This window comes from Sylvia atricapilla, chromosome 19 (assembly GCF_009819655.1).
Source record: "Sylvia atricapilla isolate bSylAtr1 chromosome 19, bSylAtr1.pri, whole genome shotgun sequence".
Classification (NCBI taxonomy): domain Eukaryota; kingdom Metazoa; phylum Chordata; class Aves; order Passeriformes; family Sylviidae; genus Sylvia; species Sylvia atricapilla.
In genome coordinates, this window is record NC_089158.1 from 6,868,929 (window position 1) to 6,895,604 (window position 26,676).

Genomic DNA, 26,676 nt, shown 5'->3' on the forward strand with positions numbered 1-26,676 from the left:
ATGAAAGATCTAGTAGAGGCCATTTTCTAGAAAAAAAAATTAAGGAGCTGCAGCCCCTGTTCCATGTGCTTGACTAAATCCATGGATTTTGGGGACATCATCTTGTTATTTCTCCCAAGGCTCACACAGCAGCCTTTAATTGAGTCATCCACATCACTGGCATTATGCAATGGGACAAAAAGACTTTGCAGTTCCAACGTGCAGCCTGGGGCACACAGAGGTCACAGGAGTGTGCCTGGCACACCAGCCAGCTCTCCTTCCTCAGTGCCCCACCATAAATGTCAGTACGGACATGTAATACAAAGAAAGCTACACCTCCCCTGGCCTCACTTGGTGCGATTTACACTCGGTGAGATTTACACTCAATAAGATTTACACACTGCTTCTCCCACCTGCCTGGTGACCACAGGAGTTCCAAAGCCCCCAAAGGAACCTCCACCTTCAGCTGAGAGGACAAGCACAGAGTTGGCACCCAAGTGATCAGCAGTAAGACCATACCCACGTGCTCCAGGGCGGAGAGGACTCACCGAGTGCACAGGAAAGGAGCTGTGCCGGCTGAGAAAGGAGTTAGAGACTGACATAGTGAGGCCCTGAGTGGCACCGCAGTCCTCGGGGGTGAAGGGCACTTTAGGTGGCTGGACACAGTAGGAGACAGAAGAGAAAGAAGAGGCAGCATAGGAGGCCTGCTGAGAAGAGGGGGAGAAAGCAGGAGACACAAGACACAGAGAAAGAGAGCACAGAAAAGGCGATGAATAAAGGGCAAGAAGAAACGCTAACTGTAAAACAATGCATATAATGGCTGGCTAAACAAACAGCTATTCATACAGTTCATCAGAGCCACACACACCAATATGCCTTTCTTGAGCTCAAGAGGCACGACAAAAATCACAATTCAAATCTTCTTTGTTTCGCAAATCCCTTAAAAAATGAACTGCTGCCTCCCCCTCCCTGCTCACCCGTGGACAGCTGCTGCCAGCACAGACAAGCTGCTCCTCGCTGCCCTTTTCAGATACCCGAAGGAGGAACTGGCTCTAAGCACATAATTCTTGCACACTACTATTGTTTTCTGCAGATTGGGCGTTTGGCTTTTCCAGCGTGAGCTGTGGATGCTCACTGGTACTGCTGTGAGACTGGGTGACAGTGACATGCTCCCATTCCTCTGTCCAACCCAAGATCATAATAATTTGTACAGGAGGGAGTTATTACACTCTAAGTGACACATCCTGGCAAGAAATTTCTCTTGAATTCGCCTATGGCAAGGACACAGAGAGGGAGGATAAGGTATATTCAGGCTTTCTCAGACTTGCTGAATAAAACATACAATCTTATTTTTGATTAAGATCTGAAGCTGACAAGAAAGGACTTCCTCATTATTATATTATTGAGAAGTCCATCCAGCAAAACTTGCTGCTGCTAGAGCAGCTGATGCCCATTTGATTTGCCAAATCAAAAACTCCCAGGGCAGCAGGAGCAGAGGAACAAGAGTCTGGTGGCTTTTAGAGGCATTGTTGAATAAGCCATCACCTGCTTGCACCTCTTTCCCAACAGGGGGATGAAGGGTGGGAGGCTGCTCCTGAAGAAAGCTTTGCTTCAGGGGAACTGCAAGCAACACCTTGATGGTATCAGCTTGTAAAATGACAAGAATGGCCAGCAGGCAAAGCAGGGACATCTTGGCTGCCCAGATAATGATTAAAGGGAAGCAAAGAAATGCTTTGCTTCAGCCAACAAATTCAGGATAGGAGCAGGATTTCCCTTCTGCACAATGGCTGCAGTAAATCTGTGCTGTGCAGACACTGATCATGACTGTGCAGCCCAAGCCACCTCTGGAAACATCACTGGAGTGCAGCCACCTCCAGGAGGGGAAGGCAAACACGGGACTGCGAGGTACAAGTGACAGTACAAGGGCCACACTGATGGGGACCACAGACCCTGGGGAACTGCCTGATCCTCCAGAGATGAGTCCTGTAGACTCTCTGGTGTCCCTGCAAAGCAAATGGGATGGCAGCATCTAAGGTCTTGCCCCTACAAAGAACTAATGCATAATACTCAGCCAAAAATGTCACTTTATCTTTTTAAGACTTGTACTTGCATCACAGGAATGTAGTTATGCAAATCCCAAAATTAGAGTTAAAAAGTAAACACCCTGGGACAGTCAGACTTTAGCACATACAGCATGAAGAAATATTGCAATAGGCACTCTCACAATGGTAAGACCATGGCTCTGCTCCCACATTTCCTCCTATTTTGTTAATGGCAAATTTAAGAAAGCTACATCAGAACAGAAGAATTTTTTTTAAAACAGAACAAATAAGATAATTAATATAAACAAAATACCTTAGGCTGGAGTTGGGGGAAAAAAAAGAGAGAGAGAAAAGAAATGAAAGGAAAACCCTTAAAAGGAAATGGGACAAAATCCCACCCTTGACTGAGGTCGGAAACAAAACTGTTGCTGCTGTCACTGAGGTCAGGATTTCATCCCCCACATGGAAAATGGCCCTTTCTGTGCTGTTAAACTCACCACCTACACACATGTGGATGTGCCTTTCTGTGCTGGCAGCCTGAGGGACCAGCAGAACACTGAGAAACAGGTAAAATCCTGAATCATACAAGGGGAATAACGTGAAGGAAACATGCACGAGTGAAGTAATCTATACCAAAGGTCTGTACATAAAAACAGTTATTATGTTTAAACAGTTAATATTAGCGGCATCTCTGACAATAGTTTCAAAACAGCAGTGGGAACAACAGTGCAGCAATCTCTTGAAAACAGTGGTGCTCAGTGTGTCAAAATCTTCCAAGCGGTTGTGTTTACACAAGCCTGGCACAGATTCAGCCCTGCCACGTGGAAGATGAAACATTTCATTTTTAGGGCATTTTAGAACTTTCAAAGCTTATGGGGAAGGGTCTGAATGTGGGGTTAGATAGCAGCAAAAATGATGCAAAATGCCTAAAACCATGTTCACAAAGCTGCCAAGGAGCACGATGTGGTAACACCAGTGAGACATCCTCCCACCACCTCTGCCTGTCAAGAGCCAGGAGCAGGAAGAGCAGAGCTGCTCCTGGGAGCCTGGTGGCCCTGCCAGGTGTCCCTGAGGTGTCACTCACCAGCTGCCTCTGCTTCGGTGGGAGAGCAGGAGGAGGTGCCAGATCTTGAGGAGCCAGATCTTGAGGGGCCAGATCTTGAGGGGCATCTAAGCTGATATAAGAGTCATTGATCCCGTAGACTTCCCTGAGGTACTTGTTCTTCTTCTGGTAGATGTGCTCGTTCTGAGGGGTCTGGTAGAACATGGAGGGCTGTGGCTCTGAGTAGTCTTCCACAAACTGCATGTAAGCCATCACTGCAAGGCAAAGAGAGGTCACACTCACTGCCCTGCTCTGCAAACCCCAGCTGAGGGGCAGAAGGGCACCCATGCTGTGCCATCCACCCTGCAAATCCAAATATCCATCCCATGAGCCAGCACACAACAAACACCATCCCAGGACACAGACACCGCTGATAATACTCTGGAACCACTGAGGTCTCCAAAGGGCAACTCGAGAATTCTCATTTACTGATGCTTAGCCCAAATCCTCACATAATCCATGGCAACTCTGAGAATATTCCCCAACAGCTGATGTCCAAAGTCACCAAAAAAAGCCAGATTAACGTCAGTCTGCTTTTTAGGAGTGTAACAATGCAACCTTGACAATAAATCTGTAATAATTCTTGTGCCTACAGTAAATTTCATACCTGCGGGTCAGCAAGATTTCTAGAACCAGGAGGCATACAGTTTCTCCATTCCAGTAAGCTGATAAAATTGTTATCAGAGAATACCTACTGTTATCAAAGAGGCATCTACTGTGCCTCTCCCTCAGCTCCTTAAATGCCACTGCCAATCCTGGTACAAAATACTTACTCACAAAATACTTGCTTCTAAAAGTGCCACTGACCATGAGTTCCTACCTCCTTAGCTCAAATCCAACACTCTTTGCTCCAATCCTTTCTTAAAGCAACTTACCATCCCCAATTTTCAAATTCAACTGATCCACAAACTTTTGTGAGATGTGGCTCAATAGAAATGTTAAATGGGATCAAACCTTGTCCAGAGGATCTTTGCATCTGTACAATACTCCTTCCAAAATCCACATAGGTCAGCCTAAGCAGCTCTGGCAGAGGATTAATTACTGCTGCAATATTTTAGTGTTGGAGGGGGAGGACGACATCCAGTGCCATAGAAAGACTACTACAAACCCACCCCCATTATTAAGGATCAGAAGTGTAGTGAATAATGTAAAAACAAAGAAAGAACCCCCTTGTGTACACCTGAGAGCAGGAGAAACAGATGTGCTTTACTGTCATGGGAAGGACTAACCAAGGCCTTCTTGTCAACATGCACAAGGCACTGTGATCATCCCTCCCTTCCTCCTGATCAACAAGCAGTTGTCACTTTTTGTAAATCTGGTCATTTGGTGGCAATTATTCAGCCTCTGCTGGCATTTCAGTTGTACAGCTGAAAGGAGTGGCCGACTTCAGTGAAAGCTATAAATACAAGGAGCACAATGCAGGATTTGCACATCGTGAAGCTGGTTCCCACACTGGCTGCAAGGCAAAGTCCTCTGTTCACCTGCCAAGGCAGACCTGGGCCAGCCTTTAAACAGGATGCAGCCCTGCAAATGTGTCAGCAGGAAGGACTTGCTTTGCACCTGTCTTGGGCACCTTTTCTCAGATTTCCTCTAATATTTTAAACTCCATTTAGAAACGGAGCTAACACAGCTGCCCTTCTCCAAAAGAATTATAACTCTCTTCCAAGAAATAGAATAAAGAGAAAAAAAATAGAAATAATGAAAAAAAACAGGTCGAGGCAATGGGAGCAGAGGAAATGGAGCTGATGGATTTCAATCGTGGCCGGTAACACCTGCTGTCCCCATCCTGTGACCCCACAGTCCTGCCAGTGTCCTGCAGTACAGCCAGTCCTGCACAGCTCTGCCAAAGCTGCTGCAATTCTGACCTCCAGCTCTCCCTGCCACCTGAGCCCTGCCCCTCTTCCTCCCTCAGACTCCCTGCTCCTTCCCAGCATCACCTCACACAGTGAAGAGAAGCACGTTCTGAAAATTGGAATTTTATTTGGAATCACGGTGATGGTGTAGGAAATACAGAATTACCAAAACAGTCTTTTCAAGTATCAGTGATTCAGTTGGCTAAGGTGCTCTTGTGCCCTGGAAAATGCCCTGGAATCATACAACAGCTTCAAGGGACAAGATCTAAAGAAGGCTTATGAAAGATGTTTCTCTAGCAGCAAAACTGAGCTAAGGATCAGGAGTCCTTGCAGAAGTGTAGAGGACAAGAGCTTGAGGGAAAGACCACATTTTGAGAGCTCATCAGCTGAGCAGGACAGAAGCCAAGGCGGCAGGCCTGGCAGTGCTGGCATAATGCAGCAGACACTGCTGAATCCAGACCAACCCTTCATGTTGAGTCACCTACAAAAGCAGTGCTTCACTGAACACCCAGATCTGCAGACAGCACTGGGGATCGATAGCTGTGAGCTCCTGGAACAGCCCCAAACACTGGAATGACACCACAACTCGGAAGTGTTGGTGAAAAGGGCATCACATTAGACACTTGTGTAAAATTAAATCACTGTAACTCAGGGCACTGAGCCTGAATGCTGTCGGGAGCTTTAACTCAATCTGCAAGGGAATAATGAAGAGCTCTTTTATCTCAGCTCTTTATGGGGCTAATGCATCCATTGTCATGGCAGCTCCCTTGCCTGGCTTGTTACAACTAGTCCTGGGCAGGTGAGCACGTCTGCCTCGACTTTGTCATCTATGTTTTTAGGCAAAGTGAAGAACAGTGAGGATGGTGAAATACAAACCTGGCACTGCAGAGTGCAAATCAAAACAGGCATCATTAAAATCCTGCCAATCTTCAACAGGAGAGTAAGAGAGCAAGAGCACTCCCATGACTCCTGTTTGCAAAGGGTCTTCTCTCCCCCTCTCCACTGTGGTTTTTAAGAAGGCAGAAATTTAAAAGCAGATGGGAAATTACATCAGCAGCTCAGTTCAGGCTGCACGCCCTGCAGCAACTGTGCAGAGGGAGGGATGGGGGCTGCAACTCCCCAGTGAGCAGCTGGGGTGGAGTGACAGTCTCAAGGCAGCACCCTGGGAGAGATGGGAGGCGTGAGAGAGAACCTCTCCCACCACATGCCCAGTTTATGTCAGCTCTTAACCCAGACAGAAAACATGTGAAATTTGAAAAAACCATGAAATCTCAGACTGAGGCTAGGAACACCTTCCCAGCAATCTGCTTGCACTGCCTTGCCTGTCATTTCTGAAGGAGCTAAAGCTGCTCAGGGATTTCCAGCACACACCAGTGCTGCCCATATGGCAGAAGTCACAGGTACTGCTCTCCCAGGAGCCAGCTCTCCTGGCAGCAACAGGGCTCCAGGAGAGGAGCAGTGGTTGTTGGAGTCTAAGGGGGTTATTAGGAGATGACCAGCACTAAGGCACACCTGCAATAAGCTGAGGCACACCAGCAATCCCCTGGAGAGCTCACTGACAGCACAGCCTGACCCTAGTGCTGCTGGCAGCCAGGCCCTGCACAACAGATCAGTGTGCATGGGCAAGAGCCAAAATAATGGACATTTTTAAGCTATACCACACAGCAACTCAGTGGAGAAGTCAAGGTCAATGAGCCAGTAGTTGCTGTCACCTCTGGGAGGAGAGCTGCTCCTCACAGAGCTCGCATTATCCGCTGGCTAAGCCCAGCCTGCCCTCAGCGTGGTTCCTGCAGTTAAATACCAGCTGCTCACTGGGCACCAGGCTGCGTTTTGTTCCCACTGACAAGGAGGGAAACATGAATAAGTGCCTCACCAGTAGTTTCCAAGCTGTTTGGGGAAAGGATCTTGTTATTTCTGACTCTGGGCTCTTAATGGCAGAAGCTGTTCCATGTCTGTGTCTCGTTCAGCAGGAGCACGGGGCTGGTGCTCAAGCAGAAGTCTGGAGTAATTTGCCCTTAGCACAGTAACATGTGCTCTTAGAGCACAGTAAAACAACCATAATTCACGCCAGACTAAAAGCCCTATCACTCCTCTGTTTAAATTATACAGAAGTCAATTCTTGGAGGTCCCTCTGAGGCACAGCTCACAGCAATTCACAAGGTTAACTCAAGCAGATCTTCTGTATATTACCAATAAAAATACCACCAGCGTGTCTCTGCTGCAACACTTACTGCCAGCTACCAAAAGATGACCCAGAACAAAGGCATTACAAAAGTCCCATCTGTGTGAGTTCTGGATCTTTTTAACAAATCCATGCAGCTCCTCCAGATCCCAGGAGCTTGTTGAGGTTGTGGAAGCAGCCCTGTGTGATTACACAAGAATATCTCCATCCATCAGCCTCTGGGCAAAAACTATCCTGGGTGTCACCACAGAGCCTGAGTAATGTTTGACTGGCCTTTTAAATGCTGAAAATAAAAGTAAAACTAGCAACCACAAATCTGTGGTGTGATATACTGTGGAGTAAGAACAATGTAAAACAAGTTCTGAGTGAATGCAACTAAAAAATTTGCAGTGGTCAGCTATCAGCCCTAGGACTATTACCAAAAAGTTTTGCAGCAAGGATATTTTATCAAATCATCAGAGTTGACAACACATTAGGTAATAGCTCCTACCTCTCCTAACAATGCAGTATGATCAATACTCCCAAAATTTCTGATAGTGTCAGATTACAATTAACTCTAATCCAACATCAAAGAAAATTCACACAAGGTACTGAGGTCAAAGTTGTGCTCAGGCAATAATGCAGATTGCTTTTAAACTTGTTTGCAAGTAACTCTTTGGCATCTTTTGTGATACCAGAAAACAAAGACATGGGGCTTAAAGACAGAAGCAAACAGCTCAGATCTCCCTTTCTAATGTCAAACTGCCTCCTACCCACGATTCACTCGGGAATCTCCCCTCCACTGAAGCTGCCTACGTGCACAGAGGTGCATTTCCCTGCATCCATCCCAGCCTGAGTGATGCAACAGCCATCCCTCAGCAGTAACAGCAGACCCACAAGGATCACATCCTGCACTAATGTGCTCTATTATCACAGACCCTGCTTATACTGCAGGAGAGGATTTTGAACAGTATAACCCTTGGCTGTGCCCTTTTACTTCCCTCCTGTTGTCCTCAACCAACCATCTCAGCCTCTTTTTTACCTGATTTTAGCGTCTGTAACTGCTTGATTACCAGAGAGGAACAAAAGAGATTTCCTGCATATGGGGACACTTGGATGACCCTCACTTCCAGGTGGGTCAAGCCTTGTGCTCTGAGTAAAATCCCTGAGGGTTACTCATGTGGACTGGTCACTTAGGGATAATGGAAATGCTTTTAGACAAGGCATATTTTTAAAGAAGTGACTGGCAGAGTGCACTACATAGGAATGAAGAGAATACATCCTGACACCACACACTCCTCTAACTCCCACCTTATCCGTAGAATTGCAGCATCTTAGACTAGTTTGGGTCCTGAAAGGATCCAGTTTCAACCTCCCTACCATGGACAGGGACACCTTCCACTAGGCCAGGTTGCTCAGAGCCCCATCCAGCCTGTCCTGGAACACCTCCAGGGACACGGAGTCCACAACCTCTCTGGGCAAAAATTATTCTCAGTGAGAAGTCTGTAAACTGCAGAAAGGAGCCAGAAGGCCAACTCAGTGCTTTGAAATCAGCTCTTCTCTTGGGCTGCCAGCCATGCCATGTAATGCTCTTCCTCCACATCTTGTATACTTTACCTCCTCATGCAACACACAGCTGCAAAGCCAGCCAGGGACCAGTAAACCAGTATCTGCTGGATCTCACTGTGCACTCCACAGCCTTCCCTGGCAGAGCACTGTGGCTGCCTGTTTGGCAAGAGGTTTCACATTTTTCAGCCATGAACATTAAGGAAATCAGAAGAAGGTTGTGAGCTTGAGATGTGGTCAGCCCTGATGTGCCAGGAGTCTGGCTGGGGACAGGAGCCTTTGCTTTTAGAGGCTGCTTGTCTTAATGATGTGGGAAATTCTCAGGCATCCAAAGGAAACGAGATCCTGTAGCAAAACACTGGACTCCAGTTAATAGTGTTGTCTTGCACAGCTATGTGGGTGACTGTGCTCCTATTGCCAAGTAACTGCTCTGGCAAGGCTGGGTTTGGACAGAAAAGCAGTCCTTTCTCCAAGCTCTTGGAGAGGACCCAACTCTTCTCTGCAGTGGGAAAACAAAATTGGGGAGTGGTGGAAGGAATGGACTTAAAAAGGGAGAATAAACCAGAAAGATCTGCAAGGCAGAGTTCAGGTATACATGGTCTCAGTACATTAATGAAGATGCTGTGTGATTCCAGATCCCTTGGGCCTGGATCTTCCTTGGCCCCAGGAATCACTCCCTGCCCACCACAGCACTGACATTTCCCCTCCATGTCTTTCATACGGACTAACAGCTTTTGACCCACTCAAATAAGAGCATGACCATGATCACCACTACTTAATGATGGTCAGAAGCAGGACAACCACGAGGTAAAAGTAAAACCCAAACGCAGGAACTTGCTTACTGTGTTTGTTTTTCTTCTCCGGCAGAGGCGGCGGCTTTTCTGGGTCACTGTTCGAATTTGGAGCAGCAAAACCAGCAATGAATTCCACGGGTGCTGAGGAGTTTCCCTGCTGGAAAGGCAGAACAGCAGCAAAGGGCGTGAAGGACATAGTGGGGACAACCACGGCATTCTGCAGGTCATCCTCGGAGATGTTGTCGTACTGGGAAGGGTGCCTCTCGTAGGACACCCTGCAGCTCGAGCTATCTGAGGTCTGGGAGGCTGCACTCCTCCTCTTCTTCTCTGGTAAAGCTGGGGGAGTCTCTGTTGGCTGCGCTGCTCCTGAGAGGCTGCAGAATTCCAGTGGAGGAGAGCTGCCCTGCGGGAGCTGGAAAGTGTGTCCATGGAAAGGGGAGCCAGACTCACCCAAGGACTCTGGCAATGGGCTGAGGACACCTGACCCTTGCTGAGGGGGTTGATCAGCGTTGGAGAGGTCCTGCTGCAGAAATTCGTAGTCTGGATCATAGTGATCCGATTGATCTGGCACAACAGAGAATGATGTATTAGTTTCTCTCTTACACTCTTTAGCCCTTCTTGGTTCTGTCCCTCCCATTCTAGCAGTTAATTATTCAGCTCATTTTAATCAGAGTGGAATTTCCTTGCAGCTGCGACCATCTTTTTACACCTTCTGTAACATCCAGCCTTCATATAACTCATCATTAATTCTTTACACTAGCAAACAAATAACAAAAATTCAATAGGTAGATGACTGCAGACATAATTTGTGTCATATTTATATTTTCATTTTCTTTCCTAGCATGTAGAAAAAACACTGCTTTAGTCTACCAGGACTGTCATTTCTGCAGACAGGGCTGAAATGAAGAAAACATTTCACTAGAGAGCTGAACTGAGCTTGAGAACCATCACCTACAGCAAGTGAAACACATTCCCCTGGGCTTTTTCCCTCTGTGACAGAACAGCTCTGCACTGAACCGCCTGCAGCAACTCCAAGACAGCAGCTGCAAGTTCAGTGCATTGACTACATCAACTGGTGCACCTCATCTCCCAAAGAGAGGGACAGGAGCCCAGAGCAGCCTCTCTTACCCAGGGTTTCACAGCTTGTGTTGCGGGAGCACTGGCCGCTGTCGCGGTCCAGGGAGGAGAGCTGCTCGTCAGACTTGCTCAGTTTGCCGATGCTGCTGCACGGAGAGAGGCGAGGAGACTCCCCTCCATAGGAGTGGCTTCCACCTGACAACCTCCTCTGGGCATAGCAGTCAACATCAAAATCCTTCAGGGCAAAAAAAAAGGAAAAAAAAAATCAAATCACCATCACTCTTGGCAGTTCGCTAGTGAGGAAGATGCAGCTCGAGGAGCAAAGACCTCAGAGGAGAGGATCAGTGCTGCTGGCCCTCTCTAAGCTCATGGAGAAGACAGAAACCTTCTGATCTGGGTAGACAGCTCATGCCAGGGAGCTCTGTGTGCTCTTGATTTCAAGCAGGGGTTGCTGTGGCCCACACTGGACTTTACAGATGCTGAGAAGATGACCAAGTTCTTCACAGCTTCATGTGTCTGATGACTTGTTATGACACTGAGACAAGGCAATGACACTGCAAGATTTCTCATCTGGGCTTTAGCAAATACTTGGTTACCTCAGGGGCATGCAAAGGGAAAATAAACTACAGTGAGATACAACTTTCTGTGCTTATGGCTATGGACCCATTTCAGAAATTACCTCAAGCTTATTAACGTGCAAGTGAACCCCCTCAACTATTCCCACTCTCTCAGAATAACCTTATTGTGACTGTAGTTTTAACTGAAGAGTGGCCACAGCTTTATCTGAGTCAGTCAAATGACTGTAGAGGCTCCCTAAGCCAGAGCTGAGGCTTTGGGGATGAGGACAAGATTTGATTTTTGTGCAATTTGATATGATTCAGGTCCTCACTGCTGAGCTAGTAAGTTCCTGAATGGGTAAGCAAACCCAGCCATTTACAACCTCATAAACCCAGACAAGCACAAGAAATGGAATGTGATTAACACACACACAACTTCCCCATTTTTCTACAAGAAAAATTTCCCCAAAGCACCAGCGGCAGTCAGAGCAGTAGCTTCAACTACTGCTTGAGTTAAAAGATGTTTTAAATTGTGACTGGATGAAGACAGACTTCTGATCTCACTCAGCCACATGCTCCCTTGGCCTGCCACTAAACCCTGGTGACATCTCAGGGAGCTCAGCCAGCCGCTGTCCCCTGATCCATTGGACATGGCAACCCACAGCCACTCCCATCCTCACACTCTGCTGCTGCTCAAGGCTACAAGGTTTGTAGCAATTTGTTAATTAAACACAACAACACTGTAAAAAAAAACAAAATTAAGCTGTTCACATAATTTATGACACTGCTGTTCCTGCCACTGCCACTCCCACTGCAGGCTGCCTGTGCAGGGCTGTTTGGGATGAGCAGGGACATGCAGGGATGTGTGTGGCTGCAGGTCACAGCATCAAACTGAGCTTCTCCTCCAGTTCACAGCATGTTTCCCTTGACTTTCACAGGGGGGTTATGCCATTACCTGTCTGTTGATCCCAACAGGTAAACTGGACCCACTGGTAGCTCGGCTCATGGGGGCCACAACAGCCACTCTGGTTGGGGACGGCGCCGACTGACGTTTTTTAGGGGGCAGTGCTGGTGGAGGGCTGCAAGACACAACAGGAATTGATGCTTCCATCACCCTTGCAGGAAAAAAAGATTTTCAGAGGCTTCACAAGTTGTTTTCCAGAATGCTTTTGTCAGCCAGGAGCTATTCAGCAAAATGTATCCACTAAAAATATCGATTTGTACTCTCCCAGGTAAGGTCCTGTTAAGCGATTTTTTTTTTTAAGGTTGGTGTTTCTCAAACAAAAACAAATGCTGTTCTAAAAAGTATTTTTAATGGAGCTAATTAGCATGGTAATTATTTCTTAATAAAAGCAGCAAAAAGCCAAATTAAGTGTTTTGGATGACCCATATATTGTTTCCATTCACAGAAGTCCCTCCTTCTCCTCAAACCTTCCAGGTCTGAAAAATGCAGAAAGTTTCACAAATTTACAGGACAGGCAAATTCTCTTTTTTGGCCTTTGCTTTCTTAGTGAACCTCAGGGAACAGAAGGGTCAGAGCTGCTCTCACCACGTGCACTGTGAGGGCCCCATGTTTTGGCATGAATCTGTGTCAGACCCACACATTTGCAGTAACTTATAAGAGTGTAACCCTCTGAATTTTAGTTTTTGCTTCTATTGACACGTAATTCTGGCAGTCATCAAGCCTGAGAAGTTCCCAAGAGCACACAGGGGCCGTTCTTGGAACATACCAGGAAATTTTTATATAACCTTTGAGAATTCATAAAATACACAGAAATGAGATTCTTTTTGTCAGCCACAATGTCAACCACAGCCCTTGATGCCGCGTTTTCAAGTTAACACTAAACCTATTTTTCACACCAGCCACTAGTATCAGTACTAGAGAAGGAAAACAACACACACACATACAAAAACCTGCAAATTGGGGGGTTTTCTCTTCCTCCTCAAAATAGAACATAGAAACTTTCATGTGGTTACTCACAGAGCAGGGTAAGAACAACCAAGCACAAGGGTTTTTTCACACACTCTTGGCTTTCACTCTTTAGCTGATAGGCAAAGCCCAACAACCTGGCTGTGCAGGACAGTTTGGTAATTGCCTCCCAAAGTTAAAGGAACATCTCCCATTGGATAAAAGAGCCCAAGACACTTGTACAGTGTGGAATTCACACAGTTTTATGTAAGGTTATTACGGATTTATGTGATACCCCTCACGTGTCAAGGCATGGCACTATCCTCATATAACAAGAAAGAAAGAAAAAGACACAAATAATAAGAGAGAACACAAAGCAGAGTCCAGGAGCAGGGAAGAATTATTCTGGAGGACTGGAAATTCAAAAGCAACACTAACCCTCCTCTCTTGATGCACATTTTGCAAGACTGTTTAAAACCCAACAGGCTGGTAAGAGGCACTGGTGTTCTTCAGTCAGCTGGCTGCTCAGTATTACCTGTTCTCTGCCACACGAATGCTGGGCAGAGGGGGTTTAGGAGGTGCAACTTCTTCATCCATGGAGTCAGTCAGCAGCTCGTTGGATTGAGTCATATTGGTTGTTTTGTTGAGGATTTCCATTTCTCGGTCGGTAAGGGGAAGTTCTGATGGGCTGCAACATGCAAAACACAGATTGTAGATCAAAAACCACAGCTGGAACGCAGCCTGCTGACAGATCCACACCTATTTTAAATCATGTGCTATCAGACACTTAGAGCAGAAGGCAGAATTTGCATCTGCAGGTGGAATTCCATGTATATGCAGAGCTCAGTGACACAATGGGATGTTTCACTGCCAGATTTTGGTGTCTTTCCTATCACAGCATATTCTCTTTGGAGAATATGAAATGGATAGGGGGCTGAAATGGATGGGGGCTGAAATGGATGGGGGCTACATAAACAACACTACACCACCCTCTGTGAAGAACAGCTGAATGATTTAACTCAACTGCCAGCAATCAGAAATTGTCCCTTCTGTATCAGTCCTGCCCACAGAAGAAATCAGTGACCCACCTGTCAGATTTACATGCTGGTAAACTGGGTTTAACTGGGCTTGTGGGAGAGGGATGCTCCTGCTTTTCAATCGTGAGTCTGACCAGCTCCTGATGGATGGAGAGAAGAAAAAGAGAATAAACACTATTTGCTGAATGCTGCACCTAAACATCACAGAACACAAAGGGATGCTACAGCAGTAAACTCTTGGTTATGGTTTAATGATGGTGTGGACACAGAGAGAGCTGAACTGGGTTTGTCTGGTACAGAGCCACACAAATGATGCAGAACAGCTGCTAAGGAAGTTTTGGCAGTATTTGAGTGAAGTTCATTACCCCTGACTGTATGGGGATTCTACACAAACCCACATGTGTGTCTTTTTGCTGTGCTTCCTCTTTCCTCTATCTCACCAATGTGTTCCAGTTCACACAACGTCCTAGAAAATTGTAGATTTGCTTTACATACATAGATGTAAGTACAAAACAGTCTTACCCAGTAGAGTACTTCATCTAGCCAAAAACAACATTAAAGAATTGCTTTATATTTTCTAAATAAGAACGTATTTGTTTCAAAAAGCAAGTTTTCTGTAAAATGCCCAACCGAAAATTAAACAGTGAACACCTCTATTAAAAGGCTTGCTTCCCCTGAAGCCACCTTTTAACACATTAGCAACAGAAGACTTAATCATTCAAGGAGCTACTGTAGTGTATCTGTTATAGGCAGATAAGGCTCTGGATAAAGAGATAAGGCCACGATAATCCTGAACTCTAAGTCTGCCAGCAGTCAAAGCAACAATCATTCACACCAGAAAGATGGAGAGAACATTTTATGGATGTCTGATGCTGACAAATAGATCTGCTCACACATACAAACACATGCCTCTCTTACAGGCAGGCTGGAAAACTGGCTGTGCTTCCTGCCACTATTGGTTTCCCAGCATATTACACAAAGGAAACTATAAAGGATCAATTTTAATTTAATTTATTTTTAAAGCAGCCTGAAGTACAGTGATCATCATTCCAGCATCATCTTTGTGTCCTTGTCCGTGGAGCTTGGAAACAACTGGCATTGCTCTCTCAGTGCAGTAGCTGCAACTGGAATGTCATTGCCATCATCCCTCTGATGCTCCAGTTCTGCTAGTTTACATAAGGCTCTACTGAAAGCTGAAATTCCACGGGTTAACAGGCACACAGCAAGACGAATAAGGTGCAAACACCATCCAAGTGTCCATCCCAGCTGACTTTGGTCTCCATGCTCTACTTACACCCTTGGTGTGAGCTGGTGCTCCAACAGAACATAAACCAGGACACACACTCAGCTTTCCAGAAGCTGTCCTGGAACATCCCACACACAGGGAAGAGGGAGCACAAACAGATGTCCATAGGGACAAAAACTATGAAGTTGTCCCTGCTGGGACAGAGAGCCCTGGTGAGGAACAGTGTGTTCTGAGAAGTGTCCTGATCAGTAACATCACTTGACTCTTTTGGCTGCATTTGGCATCACGGGGCTGAGTGATGACACGATGGATTGCCACCTTTCTGCCCTCTGGGGACAAAATTCCACCGCTGAAAAGGTTTTTGGAGATCCTCATGCACTTTAACAGACTCAGGGTTCGACCTTTGGGGTAGTGGCCAGTGAGGACTGCAAATGCACAGGAGCACAACAATGGAAATAAAATGTATGGGAATTCAAACCAAAAGCCAAAATAGTCCTTAAACATCTTCCTGAAAAGGCTATGGAAGGGAAAATGCAACGTCTCCTTTTCCTGACCTTTCTTCACCACCTTAAGCCAAAGCCAGGCCAACACTGCAGACTGTGGTGGTGGCTGTGCTGCCACACAGGAGCCCCAGACACTCGGGGCTGAAGTGCTCAGTTTTCCTATCATAATGGACACAGTTGTCTGCCACATGGGAATGTATGCTAAAACAGGAGAAAATCAATCCAATTTGGCTCAAAAGGATCTTCAGAATTACTCAAACCATTGGGACTGGGGGAAAAAAACCTTCCAGCAGAGGCACCAAGGCAACGCATGGTTGCAATTACCTGAGAGGATCACTTTCCCTTCCAACTTTGACAAATATCACCAGACCCTGAATGTATCTCCTCTCTGCTATCCCCAAATGAGAACTAGCATTTGGATATCAAGCCAAAAATCTTCAGCATACACACAGAGGTAATCTGCACACAACTGAGCCAGATGCACATTATGCTATTCCTTATCAGCAAGGCAAGAGATTCCTGCAGCAGTAATTAGAGATAATTAAAGCCTCTCTACAAACTATGCTGCTTCAGCAAGCTGAAAATTCCACAATGAGATGGATTTTTGAGAAGTTATGTAATCAAACCAAGGAATCTGTTTTCCTGGCTAGCAAAGCCCTAAAACCTGAGATCAAAATATCAAATAACAGAGGTGAACAAGTCTCCTTTATGCTTAAATCTGAAAATAAAGAAGTAAGCACTGAAATGTGGAAGTGGCTCTTGTGTGATCTGCCAGAAAAACAAAATAGGCTCTGCTGTGGAGAGAAGTGTCCATCTTCTCAGTTCTGCTTCCAGATCTGAAATGTGGCTTAGCCTTTCTAAAATAACCTTGTTCCTTGCTGTGCAGGAGGTGAATGCATGCTGCTTCTAAATGCTGACCTCTTGATGGGCAAATACTCTCCCATCTCCCCAGAGAGCCACACATCTGCTCTAAGGCTGACCAGACATGAGCCAGCTCCAACTGGAAGGCCAAAATAACTTTCAGTCTAAAAACAAACCAGAGACTGATATAGCCATGCTGCTGAGCAGGGCTCCACAGCTCAGGCTCAGCATTGCACCGACATGTCCATGTTGCTCCCAGTCTGAGCTGGCTCATGAACAGACATCCAAGACTTTCCCCAATCCCAGACCTTCCCCAATCCACAGAGGACACAGCTCTGGCTGAAAGGCAACAGGTACCAAGGGTTTAAATACAGCTTCAAGTCAAAGAACAGTGTGTGTCCAAGCCTCCAGCAATGAGACCACACAACTCTGTTCCACATCTGGGGATAACTCATCTCCCCCTCTGGTAGCAGAGATTCAGCTAGTGATAACTCACCATTTGCTGGGGAATTACAACACAAGACAGATTTTCACATCCTGCAAATTGCTGCTGAATTCCAATGCTAACAGCAGCTGAGATTTTAGGGTAAAGTCTTTTCCTCTCTCCTGCTGTGCAAATTTAAGACCGGCTTTGCTTTTAAAATGTGTAGCTTAAAGTTCAAGAGCATATTGTGCAAAATAATCCTAGAAAATCCATCTTCTTTAGGTGATAGAAATTATTTGTTTTAAAGATATTTATTTAAAAGGCTCATGGAGTAATAGCAGATTTTAGTAACTGTGTTTGAGTAACATTAAGGAGATATCCAGATGATGCAGACATCAAACCAAGAGGCCTGAAAATGTGACAGTCAAAGCTTGGGAGACCCACTTCATTCTTGCATTTGGCTCCATTTAATAAAACTGAGTCTGAGTACAATGGAAGATACCTGTTCCTGATCCATAATTCCAGGTGAAACACCTCCTGCAGTTCTTAAAACTCTTATCCCAACTTTCCTTGTGTAGTTGATTTAAACATTCCCCTTTAGGTTCAGCCCTGCTCTTGAAAGAGATTGAACTTTCTCTACAGTTTCCAAAATAAGGTTCCCAGGATGTATGACAGTCTGTCCACTGGTGCCCTAAGCCCACATCAACCAAACTTTTACAAGCAGTGCTAGGACAGGTGAGGAGGGATCAGCCCAGAGACAACCCTGGGACACAGAAATAATGGGTACAAGAACCTTAGCAGGAGGCAGAAGGAAAGAGAAGCCAACAGCTTTTCCAGGGTAGAGCAGGGAGGGAATGCTACAGGCAGGTCTGACATGGATATAAAGGTTTCTGTTAAATGTTTCCATTAGCAATGTAAAATTGATCTCCAGAAAACTGAATTTAGCTCGTCACCTGTTCCACACCCTAATCCAGCTGTTTAGAGTGGTGATGTATAACTGACAAATCCCTTGAAATTTCTCTGAAAAGATGGAGCTGGAGTCTTTCACTCTCTTTGGGCATTGACAGGGAACATTTTCATTTTATTTTGCTGAGACAGAAAATGTGCAAACCACGTCTTGTAATCTGCACGGGAGACTGGGAATGACTCACTGAAAATTTAATACAATGCTGAATAAAGATCCATTGCTTCTTCCAATTCATCCAGACACCAGGGTGAGCGTGCCAGAAGTTCACATTCAGAGCCAAACCGTGCTAGTCTTTAACCAGCACTCCAAAAAGGAACATTTAACTTATGGCACAGTTGATTTAAGGGGTACTTTACTGAAGGCAGAAATAGGACGTTCATATTTTACCTGCACTTAAAAACCTAGTTTACATAGATCTCTTCTAAAATACATTAATTATAATAAATTTTACAATATTTGTCTCGTGTACCTTGACTCCATCCAGAACAGCTTTGATGACATCCTTCACTGTTGTCACCATCTCCTTGTCCTCTGAATTCACCCCCTCCAGCATCACCTGGTCAGACCAGCGGATGAGGTTGGCCAGGCTCTGGTACACTCGGCTGTAGCAGGAGGAGATGGCAGAACTGCACAGCAGGAGAGGGAGCAGTTGAGGGCAAAAAAAGAACAAAGAGAAATTTTGGAGACGTTATCAAATGTTAGGAGAGTGAGTTTCACGCTGTGCATTTCACTGCTTTGCTCTCTGACACTGGGAATTTGTGTTGAGCAGGTGACAAAGCTCAGGCTTCTCCTCCAGTGCAGCTGCTCTCCTGTTCTTTAGCACCAAATGATGACAGTTTGAAGGTACAAACCATCAACAGCTCATTCCCAGGTATCAGAAGGAATTATCTGGGATGTAGGTTAACACAGCAGTGCTAAAAATAACATTCTTTCCATCTTAATTTACATTCCATCCTATGCCTTAACTTTAAAGGTAAGTATTTAGCCCTAAATTTAGGTTTAAGCTACGTTATTTCAGTATTATCCTTCTTCTTTATTAGCTCTCCCTAAAACCACCTTGGATCACTGAGAGCTGACTCTATTCATTCCTTTACAAATCACTGCCTCACTGTTTATAATGCCTGAAAACATGTAATTAAAATTACTTCTGTAGAGAAATTGAACTGAATGAATTTCAGGTTTGAAAGAGGAAGGGTGTTGCTTTGTTTTGTTTTTAATGAGAAACAGAATTGAAGCTATTGTTCTGAAGGGAAAAAAAAAAAAAAAAGAGTTTTGGAAAGATGACAATTTTAAATAAAAGTTAACTGTAACAACAGTGCTCCCAGGCATTTTCCTGGCCATTCTGAAAACACTGACTTCATCACTAAACAAGGTATGTTAACAGTACTGCTGATGGCAACGCTTCAGCAATTCTTTGTCATGTTAAATCAATTTCAAACTGCATCAAAACCATAAACAGATAAGGGAATGTGTAATCTTGCAATCATTACTGATACAAGTTGTTCCAAATCTTCCCATTTCTCTCTGGTATCCATTCTACACTGGCTTAACTCCAGTAACTTCGTTATCTGTGAGAAAAGAATCAAGCCCATGAGCTTCAACGAGTTTATTTAGGTGAATGAGGTTTGCAGGACTGGGGAAAGAACTACTGTCAAGTTACAACCAGGGGATACAAACAATGGCAAGGACTTGATTGTTTGGTTGTTGATTGAGGTTTTTTTTTAAGGTTTGCTGCTTGCCATTTGTTCTCATTTCAAATGAAATTAGCTTGGTAGGAGATATTTCCTAAACAGGGCCCTCCCCCATCTCTTTCTAAAGCTTTGATTTCTTTGCCATTAATCTTTCAGTCTGCTTCCTTCTAAGGAGGCAGTAATTGAAAGCCCATTTTGTGCGAGATTTAATTACTTTTTTCCTTGATGCAAATGCTTCCCCTAAACTAAAAAGAAGTCCAACAACAATCGTAGGGCTTTGTCACTGACACAAGCCTTGCTCACTTTTCTTGAGGGGGATTTGCCATCAGAATCACCCCTTTGTGTCCTGCCACTGAAGTACACAGGTAGGGAGAGGAGGACACAGCTTTTTGAGAAAGCCAGATCCCCTTTTGGGTTTTTTGGGAGGCTAAGCAAGGCAAGGCATGGACATGGGATCTGTGCTTTAATGCACACTGTCTCCAGAGAGAGACTTATCACTGTGTAGAAAACATTCTCATTCTAACAGATCTGCTCATTATGGTTGGACAGATCCAACCTCAACTGGATCTTACCTGTCCCAGCCACAGGTGTGATACTCACCCATTTCCTCCTCCCTTTTGCCAGGAGCAGCCCTGGCCTCAGCACTGGGGCCAACCACAACTGAACATCTCTGTTTGCAAAGTATTTGGCACCCCAGTGCTACCTCAGCTACATTATAAACCTTCCCTGTGCCAGCACTGAAATAAGCATCTTGAAAGGAAAAAAAATGTGGAGATATGTAATGGGAAAACAAACAGGAACAGCACAAAAACTGGCAGGATTTCAGGAACCAAACACCTGCATTTCTCTGCTTAGGTCTGTGCATTTCTCTGTCTTAACTTTGCTCTTTCAGTATTATTCAACAATGTTTGTTTGCTTTCTGTAAGTCGATTGCTCCAGCATCCATGGGATGAACACCAACAATATCTCTATGGCTTGGCAACACCACAAATTCTTATAATCCATGCTGAGCTTGGCTTTGGCAAATTTCTACTTCTTTCCTGGCTTCAAACCCACTGCCTAACTGGTAAAAACATAATACACATAATCTGTTAAAACATAAAGCAATAATCTGTTGAGTGCAGCAGGCACAAACTTGGACTGGTTAATCTGCTGAAGTACATCTATTTACTTCTGTATCTGATCCAGCAAAATCCAAAAAAGCAGTTAAGAGTGCAGGCTCAGACTTCTGTGTATCAGGGTGGATAAACTGAGCACAAAAAAGGATTACTCTAAAGATAAACTCCTTTTTCAGGTGAAGTTATTGGATTTTCTAGCTTTTAGGATACCACCATGGACCGCAGAAACAGGAATAGCATCTGAAGAGAACCTCCCTCTAGAAAATGATGAATTTCCAAGTTTATGCTAAGAACCATTCCTTCCTCCACTCTGAAGCAGCCTGATTTGCTTTATCTTTCCACGGCACGAGCTTCTTCCCAGCAGGGAATCTGCTTTTTAAATGATGTCTGAAAACCACCACATAATTAGTAAAAACAGCAGTCATCATATACTTCATCAGCATCTCCTGTGCTGAGGTTCTTCAGACAAAGGAGGAGCCTGTTGGTCTGTCATGGTCCCAAAATCCAAGAAGGGAACTCACCTTTGCTGGATGCGTGGGTCAGTTTGCACCAAGGGCAGGATGGCTTCCAGCACTTTACTTGCTGAGCCTGGCAGCATCTCTAATACTTTGTTATCAATTGCCATTTTGTCCACAATGGTCTTAAAATAGCGCAATGCACTGACAACTTCCTTCTCCTTTTCCTCGAGCCATGATACATTCTAAAGAGGAGGGAAGAAAAGGGGACATGTGTTAAAACTTCAGTATTTTTAAGGGCAGGGTTCCTTTAACAAATCCTGAGTGTGGTGACACTGAGGTGTATTCTAGGAGGAGTGGAAAAACCCCTTCTGGCACAAACACTTTTAAAATGAATTACTACTCTTTCAAAGGAATAGTCAGTGCAAGATTACACCCACACTTCAACCTTCAGAATTACCTGCATTCCAAACTGAAGGCTGATCTTGATCAGTTTTAGGCTAAGATTAGCACCACTGATGACATCAAGGACACTGCTTTTGAAACTCACACCCTAAACTGGGACAGTGAAAGAAAAAACTTTCACAGAATGGTTTGGGTTGGAAGGGACCTTAAAGCCCATCTCCACTCCCTGCCATGGGCAGGAACACCTTCCATTATCCCAGGTTGTCCAAGCCCCATCCAACCTGGCCTTGCACACTTCTAGGGATGGGACAGCCAAAGTGGCTCTGGGCAACCTCTGCCAGGGCCTTGCCACCCTCACAGGGAAGAATTTCTTCCTAATATCTAACCTAAACCTGTCCTCTGTCAATTTAAAGGCAATACCCCCCTTGCCCAGTTGCTAAATGTCCTTCTAAAATACATGAAAACATTCAAATAAACTCCTCTCTGATGAGCATCCAACCTCCAACTCCACTTTGTGAGCTGCTGGAACAAGAGAACTCACAAGAATTCCATGAGGACCAATTGTAAAAGCTAAGTTTTGGCATTGCTGAACGAATGTTGCAGAAGGGAACAATTCATTGGAATAAAGCTGAGTTGTGGTCACTGATTTCTGTGCCACCACCAACACTAGAGGAGGAAATTCAGAAGCGATACATGATACCTCAATGGCATTCTGGACAGGGACATTTTTTTTAAAGTTTACAAGAGTATGCCTGGAGGACTTTCAATGCCACAAGTAGTTTCTAAGTGAGATTTAAATTAACTACTGAACATTGCAAGAAAAGGAGCAGAGAGCTTAGCAGAGTCAGAGTTCATCCATTATCTCCTCAGTAAATCCAGCTTCAAGAATTAATGACCTATGGGCATTGTGTGCTCCCCATATTCTTGTCAGCTGTTAAACTGCTGCTCTTCTGCAAAATCAGGCCAGCAGCCCAAAAGGTTTTAGGAAGAACAATTTATAGGCAGCACTGGTTAGTAATTTGGGGCCAGCTGCATAAAAGGATTAGAATCCCAAGTTCCCTCTAGCTCCAACTTCAGAAGACTAAGTCCCAATCCAAGAACTGCAAACCACCCTGTCATTTTCTGTCTCATCTGGGCAGTGCCCGAAATCTGCTGCTGCTTCCCCTTTGGACAACACTTCTTGCCAGCAACCTCAAGTTCTGATCTACAGCCCACAGTGCCCTGAACTCCCTTGATGAGGAGCATCCTGGCAACTCAACAGGATAAAAAAAATGACATTTCCCACTTTGCAGGGATGTGCCCTCACCACTGCAGAGTTTATTCCAGGATATAACATTTAGGTTGGAAACAACCTTTAGGATCATTGAGTCCAACCATTAATCTACAGAGAGCCTCAGCCTCTCCCAAGAAGGTTTTGAGCTTCATATGAAATGATCACACATTTTAGGGATCAGAGAGTCTGTAAATTCCCTGGGTAAATATGACCAGGGCCCAGCAGTCAAAACTCTCAAACAGAAGCGAAAAAATGTGGATTGCAGTTCCTGCTCCGGTGGCTGTTTATGGGTTTCATTCAACAACTGTTTCCTGTAGAAAGGCTTGTGACTTAATAGCTTAAACACTCTCCTGGTGCACAGGAGGGATGGGCCTGACAGAGTTCAGGGCTGAGAATGACAACTGGAAACACAAATCCTTCCGCTGAGCACACCAGGGGATGCGGATCCAGCCACCGGACACTGTCTGGGACACAGCCCTTTTATTTTATTTTATTTTATTTTTTTCCTGCTAGTTCTTTGGGTGATATTCCCCAAGAGCACTTTTTAATAAACCCTCTTCCAAGGTCCAAAGGTGTCATACGTAAGTGTGTGTAGGGGTACACAGAACCATGGAATGATTTGGGTTGGAATGGACTTTAAATCTCATCTCATTCCATCCCCTGCTGTAAATTCCACTAGACCAGACTGCCCCAAGCCTTGTCCAACCAGCCCTGGAACACTTCCAGAGATGGGGCAACCACCCATTTCTCTTCTGCGCATTAAATGAGAAAAAGTTACAACTCATGCAAAACAGCATCTCTTCTCCACTCCCTGCCTGACACATATAGATATTTTTGGATGATTTCTGAAATTTTCCTTTAATAATCAAATTGCAAATGCATCATGTATGAGACACAGCTGACCCAGAAAGGGTCACAGTGAGCTGTACAGAATACACCCAATTACAAAAGCTGGAATCATCCTTTTTTTTCCTTACATTTTGGCAATGTAAAACCTATCATAAGTCTGTATATAGCACTGAAGGACACTCCTGTTCCTGCAATAGGGTAAGAATCACAGACAGGGCTCAGGGGACAAAAGGAGGTTCTGAAAAGAACTCCCTCAGTGTTGTCCCTATCCAGATATAAGGGAGAACAGGAGATGGTGATGTTTGCATGAGCTGAGCATATCCTTCAGCTTACACATCGTGATTCTACATTAATTTTTAGTATTGCTATTTCTGCTCTACAGTGATTATCTACTTCAACAGCATAAAAATAGCATCTTAAGTACTTAAGAGGGAGAAAAGGACGATATTTGTTTATCAAGTGAGCCTCCTGACAGAAGATCTCCCATTTGTCAACTGATGTCTATACTCCAGTGAGAAAACCTGGTGACAATCCAGGCACATCCTCTTCCCCACTCCCTCCACACAAACAATGAGCTGACTATATCCAACTAATTGATTGGTTGGACAGTAGCTATTAAAATAGGTAAGGAATGAGCCAGAATTCAACAATCTTTTGCAGGATAAAAATGAATGCAGCTTAAATAATCATGTATAGTAATAAGAAATACTGTGTTTTGTTTTCCAATTAAAATGTCCCAATCTGTACATAAAAATTATTTTAATGTCCAGCATAGCTTATTAGCTAATCCTCTTGCACTGTTTTTAGGGGGAAAATAGAAAAGCAAAAAACTTCATCTATTATTAACATGCATTTGCTATAGACCACATTTTGAAAAGGGCTCTTCATTTTCTAATGTATTTTATGTGGTCACATATCACTTTAAAGGAAGGCCTCTAAATTATCTCAAGGTACCATCTTGAAACATCATTGGAATTAAAAGCCTCCAAGGAGTACTCTCATTGTTGTTATTGTTATGTTTTTGGTGTGGGGTTTTCTTTTTTTTTTGTTTGGTTTTTTGGGGGTTTTTCTTTGTTTGTTTTTTGTTGAGGTTTTTGCTTTGTTTTGGGGTTTTTTGTTTTTGTGTTTTGGTTTTTTTTTGTTGTTGTTTTGTTCTTTTGATTTTTTGGGGTTTTTTGGGGGTTGGGGTTTTGGTTTTTTTGTTTGTTTTTGTTTTTTTACTTTTATTTTAAAATAGCACTCAGCAATGTAAGGTGTTTGGCTCCCTAGAAAGCATTTCCACAGCCTCCTGGGGAAAAAAACACCTAAAAAACCTACAGCCTGGGGGAAAAAAACCCCCATCATCTTCCACCTGATGGTGTAGAACAGGGTGAAGAAGCCTGCAGAGACTTCTCTGGGTGTTAAGCAAGTCACACAGCCTAAGAAAACTTTATCTTGCTGGCTGCTCTCAGAAACTCTACAACAACTCTCAGCAGAGATAATCTGAAAAATTCTGCATGTCTGGTGCTGCACACTGGATGAGACTTTTAACAGCTGAGAATGATGTTTCATTATCCTAAACAACCTCAACTGCTCTTAATTTCTGGCTTTGATTCGTACTTGAAAACTGACTGTAACAGTATTGTCACAGAGATAAGTCTCCAGCTCCAGAATCAGGTCACAACAGGAGAGGAGATAACACAGATCAGTTTGTGACCTCATTTTTTAGAGGACCTGGAGTACATTTGGTCTGAGGAACACTGTGCTGGATCAGCAGCTGCTTGAACACTCCGGTGTGACTCTCCCTGCTGCTGTCATCAGAGACTGAGCACATCTTTGGAGCAGCTTCAAGGATGTACTCGCCTGGGTCTGGGGTTTTTTAAAAGGATCACACCCCAAAACCAGGCAGCTTTTTGGAAGCTGTGAGCATAACCCACAGGGTGTGCATGTGGGGAGGATGTGTCAGGCCATGCACCACGTCCCATAATGAGGTATTTAAATGTTTGTGGAAGGAGGTCTCATCATGCTCTCCAAAGGCAAGCACATGTCTTGATTTAATACTACACAGTGCTGTTTAGAGGTAACCATAAAGTGACCCTGAGCATCCCTGAGCTGCAGAATTATGCAGAGGACAAATTCACACATCAGATTACGACAAACTGAGTACCAAGAAGCAAGAAACCATCAGGAAAACAGAACATGGCCTTTGCTTACTTTGTTCACTGACTTCTCTGGTGTTTTCACCGTCAGCTCAGCTTGCTTTCCTTTCTTTGAGGGTGTTCTCTTTATTTTTGGTGAATGAAACTTTCCCTTCAACTTCATGGTGAACGAGGTGAGATGGGAACGCTCAGAATCTAGAAAGACACAGAAAGGCATTACTGGATTAGGGCAAGTATGTTGAAAGGAGGGATGTTTTACAGCGTTATCTGAAGACATTTGACACAAATTTATTGAGTGGAACACAATAAAGAAAATTAATAAACTGCAGCTCTATATTATGTTTCAAACCACAATACCACCATCATTTCCTGCTTTCCTCAACCACATCATCACCATCATTTCCTCCTTTCCCTTGGAGGCAGGAATGCTGCAAAGCAGAGGCAGGGACAGTGGGACTGCTACTGCTCTGTGCCTTGGAGGGAAGAGGAAAAACACCTCTCTCCAAAGCACTTGTCCTTTGCAGTGCTTTACAAAGGAGGCAATCATCGTGCCTCTTTGGCAGATGAGAAACTGAGTCAAGGGGATGAAGTGGGTAGTTCACAGACCTCTGGCAGAGCAGAGCCCTTGGCTGTGGGTCAGTGCAGGCAGGGCTCTGCCTGGGACTGGGA

The 26,676-nt window shown here is 44.6% G+C and overlaps 1 protein-coding gene across 6 annotated transcripts in view; it reads right to left on the bottom strand.

Annotated features, from left to right (window-relative positions):
- RAPGEF1 (Rap guanine nucleotide exchange factor 1) overlaps nucleotides 1–26,676 on the bottom strand; it is an 84,716-nt gene that overhangs the window by 26,689 nt on the left and 31,351 nt on the right. For 2 of the 6 annotated variants that reach the window (XM_066332791.1, XM_066332789.1), the window contains exons 2-11: nucleotides 26,063–26,202; nucleotides 21,409–21,587; nucleotides 18,548–18,704; nucleotides 14,129–14,217; nucleotides 13,576–13,728; nucleotides 12,087–12,210; nucleotides 10,626–10,809; nucleotides 9,546–10,061; nucleotides 3,106–3,338; nucleotides 528–683 (exon numbers count right to left, since the gene is read on the bottom strand). In XM_066332791.1, coding sequence (XP_066188888.1) covers nucleotides 528–683; nucleotides 3,106–3,338; nucleotides 9,546–10,061; nucleotides 10,626–10,809; nucleotides 12,087–12,210; nucleotides 13,576–13,728; nucleotides 14,129–14,217; nucleotides 18,548–18,704; nucleotides 21,409–21,587; nucleotides 26,063–26,202 — 1,931 coding nt within the window. Of the gene's footprint in view, nucleotides 1–527; nucleotides 687–3,105; nucleotides 3,339–9,545; nucleotides 10,062–10,625; nucleotides 10,810–12,086; nucleotides 12,211–13,575; nucleotides 13,729–14,128; nucleotides 14,218–18,547; nucleotides 18,705–21,408; nucleotides 21,588–26,062; nucleotides 26,203–26,676 lie in introns of all 6 variants that reach the window. The other 4 variants (XM_066332790.1, XM_066332788.1, XM_066332793.1 and 1 more) reach the window with 2 other exon arrangements.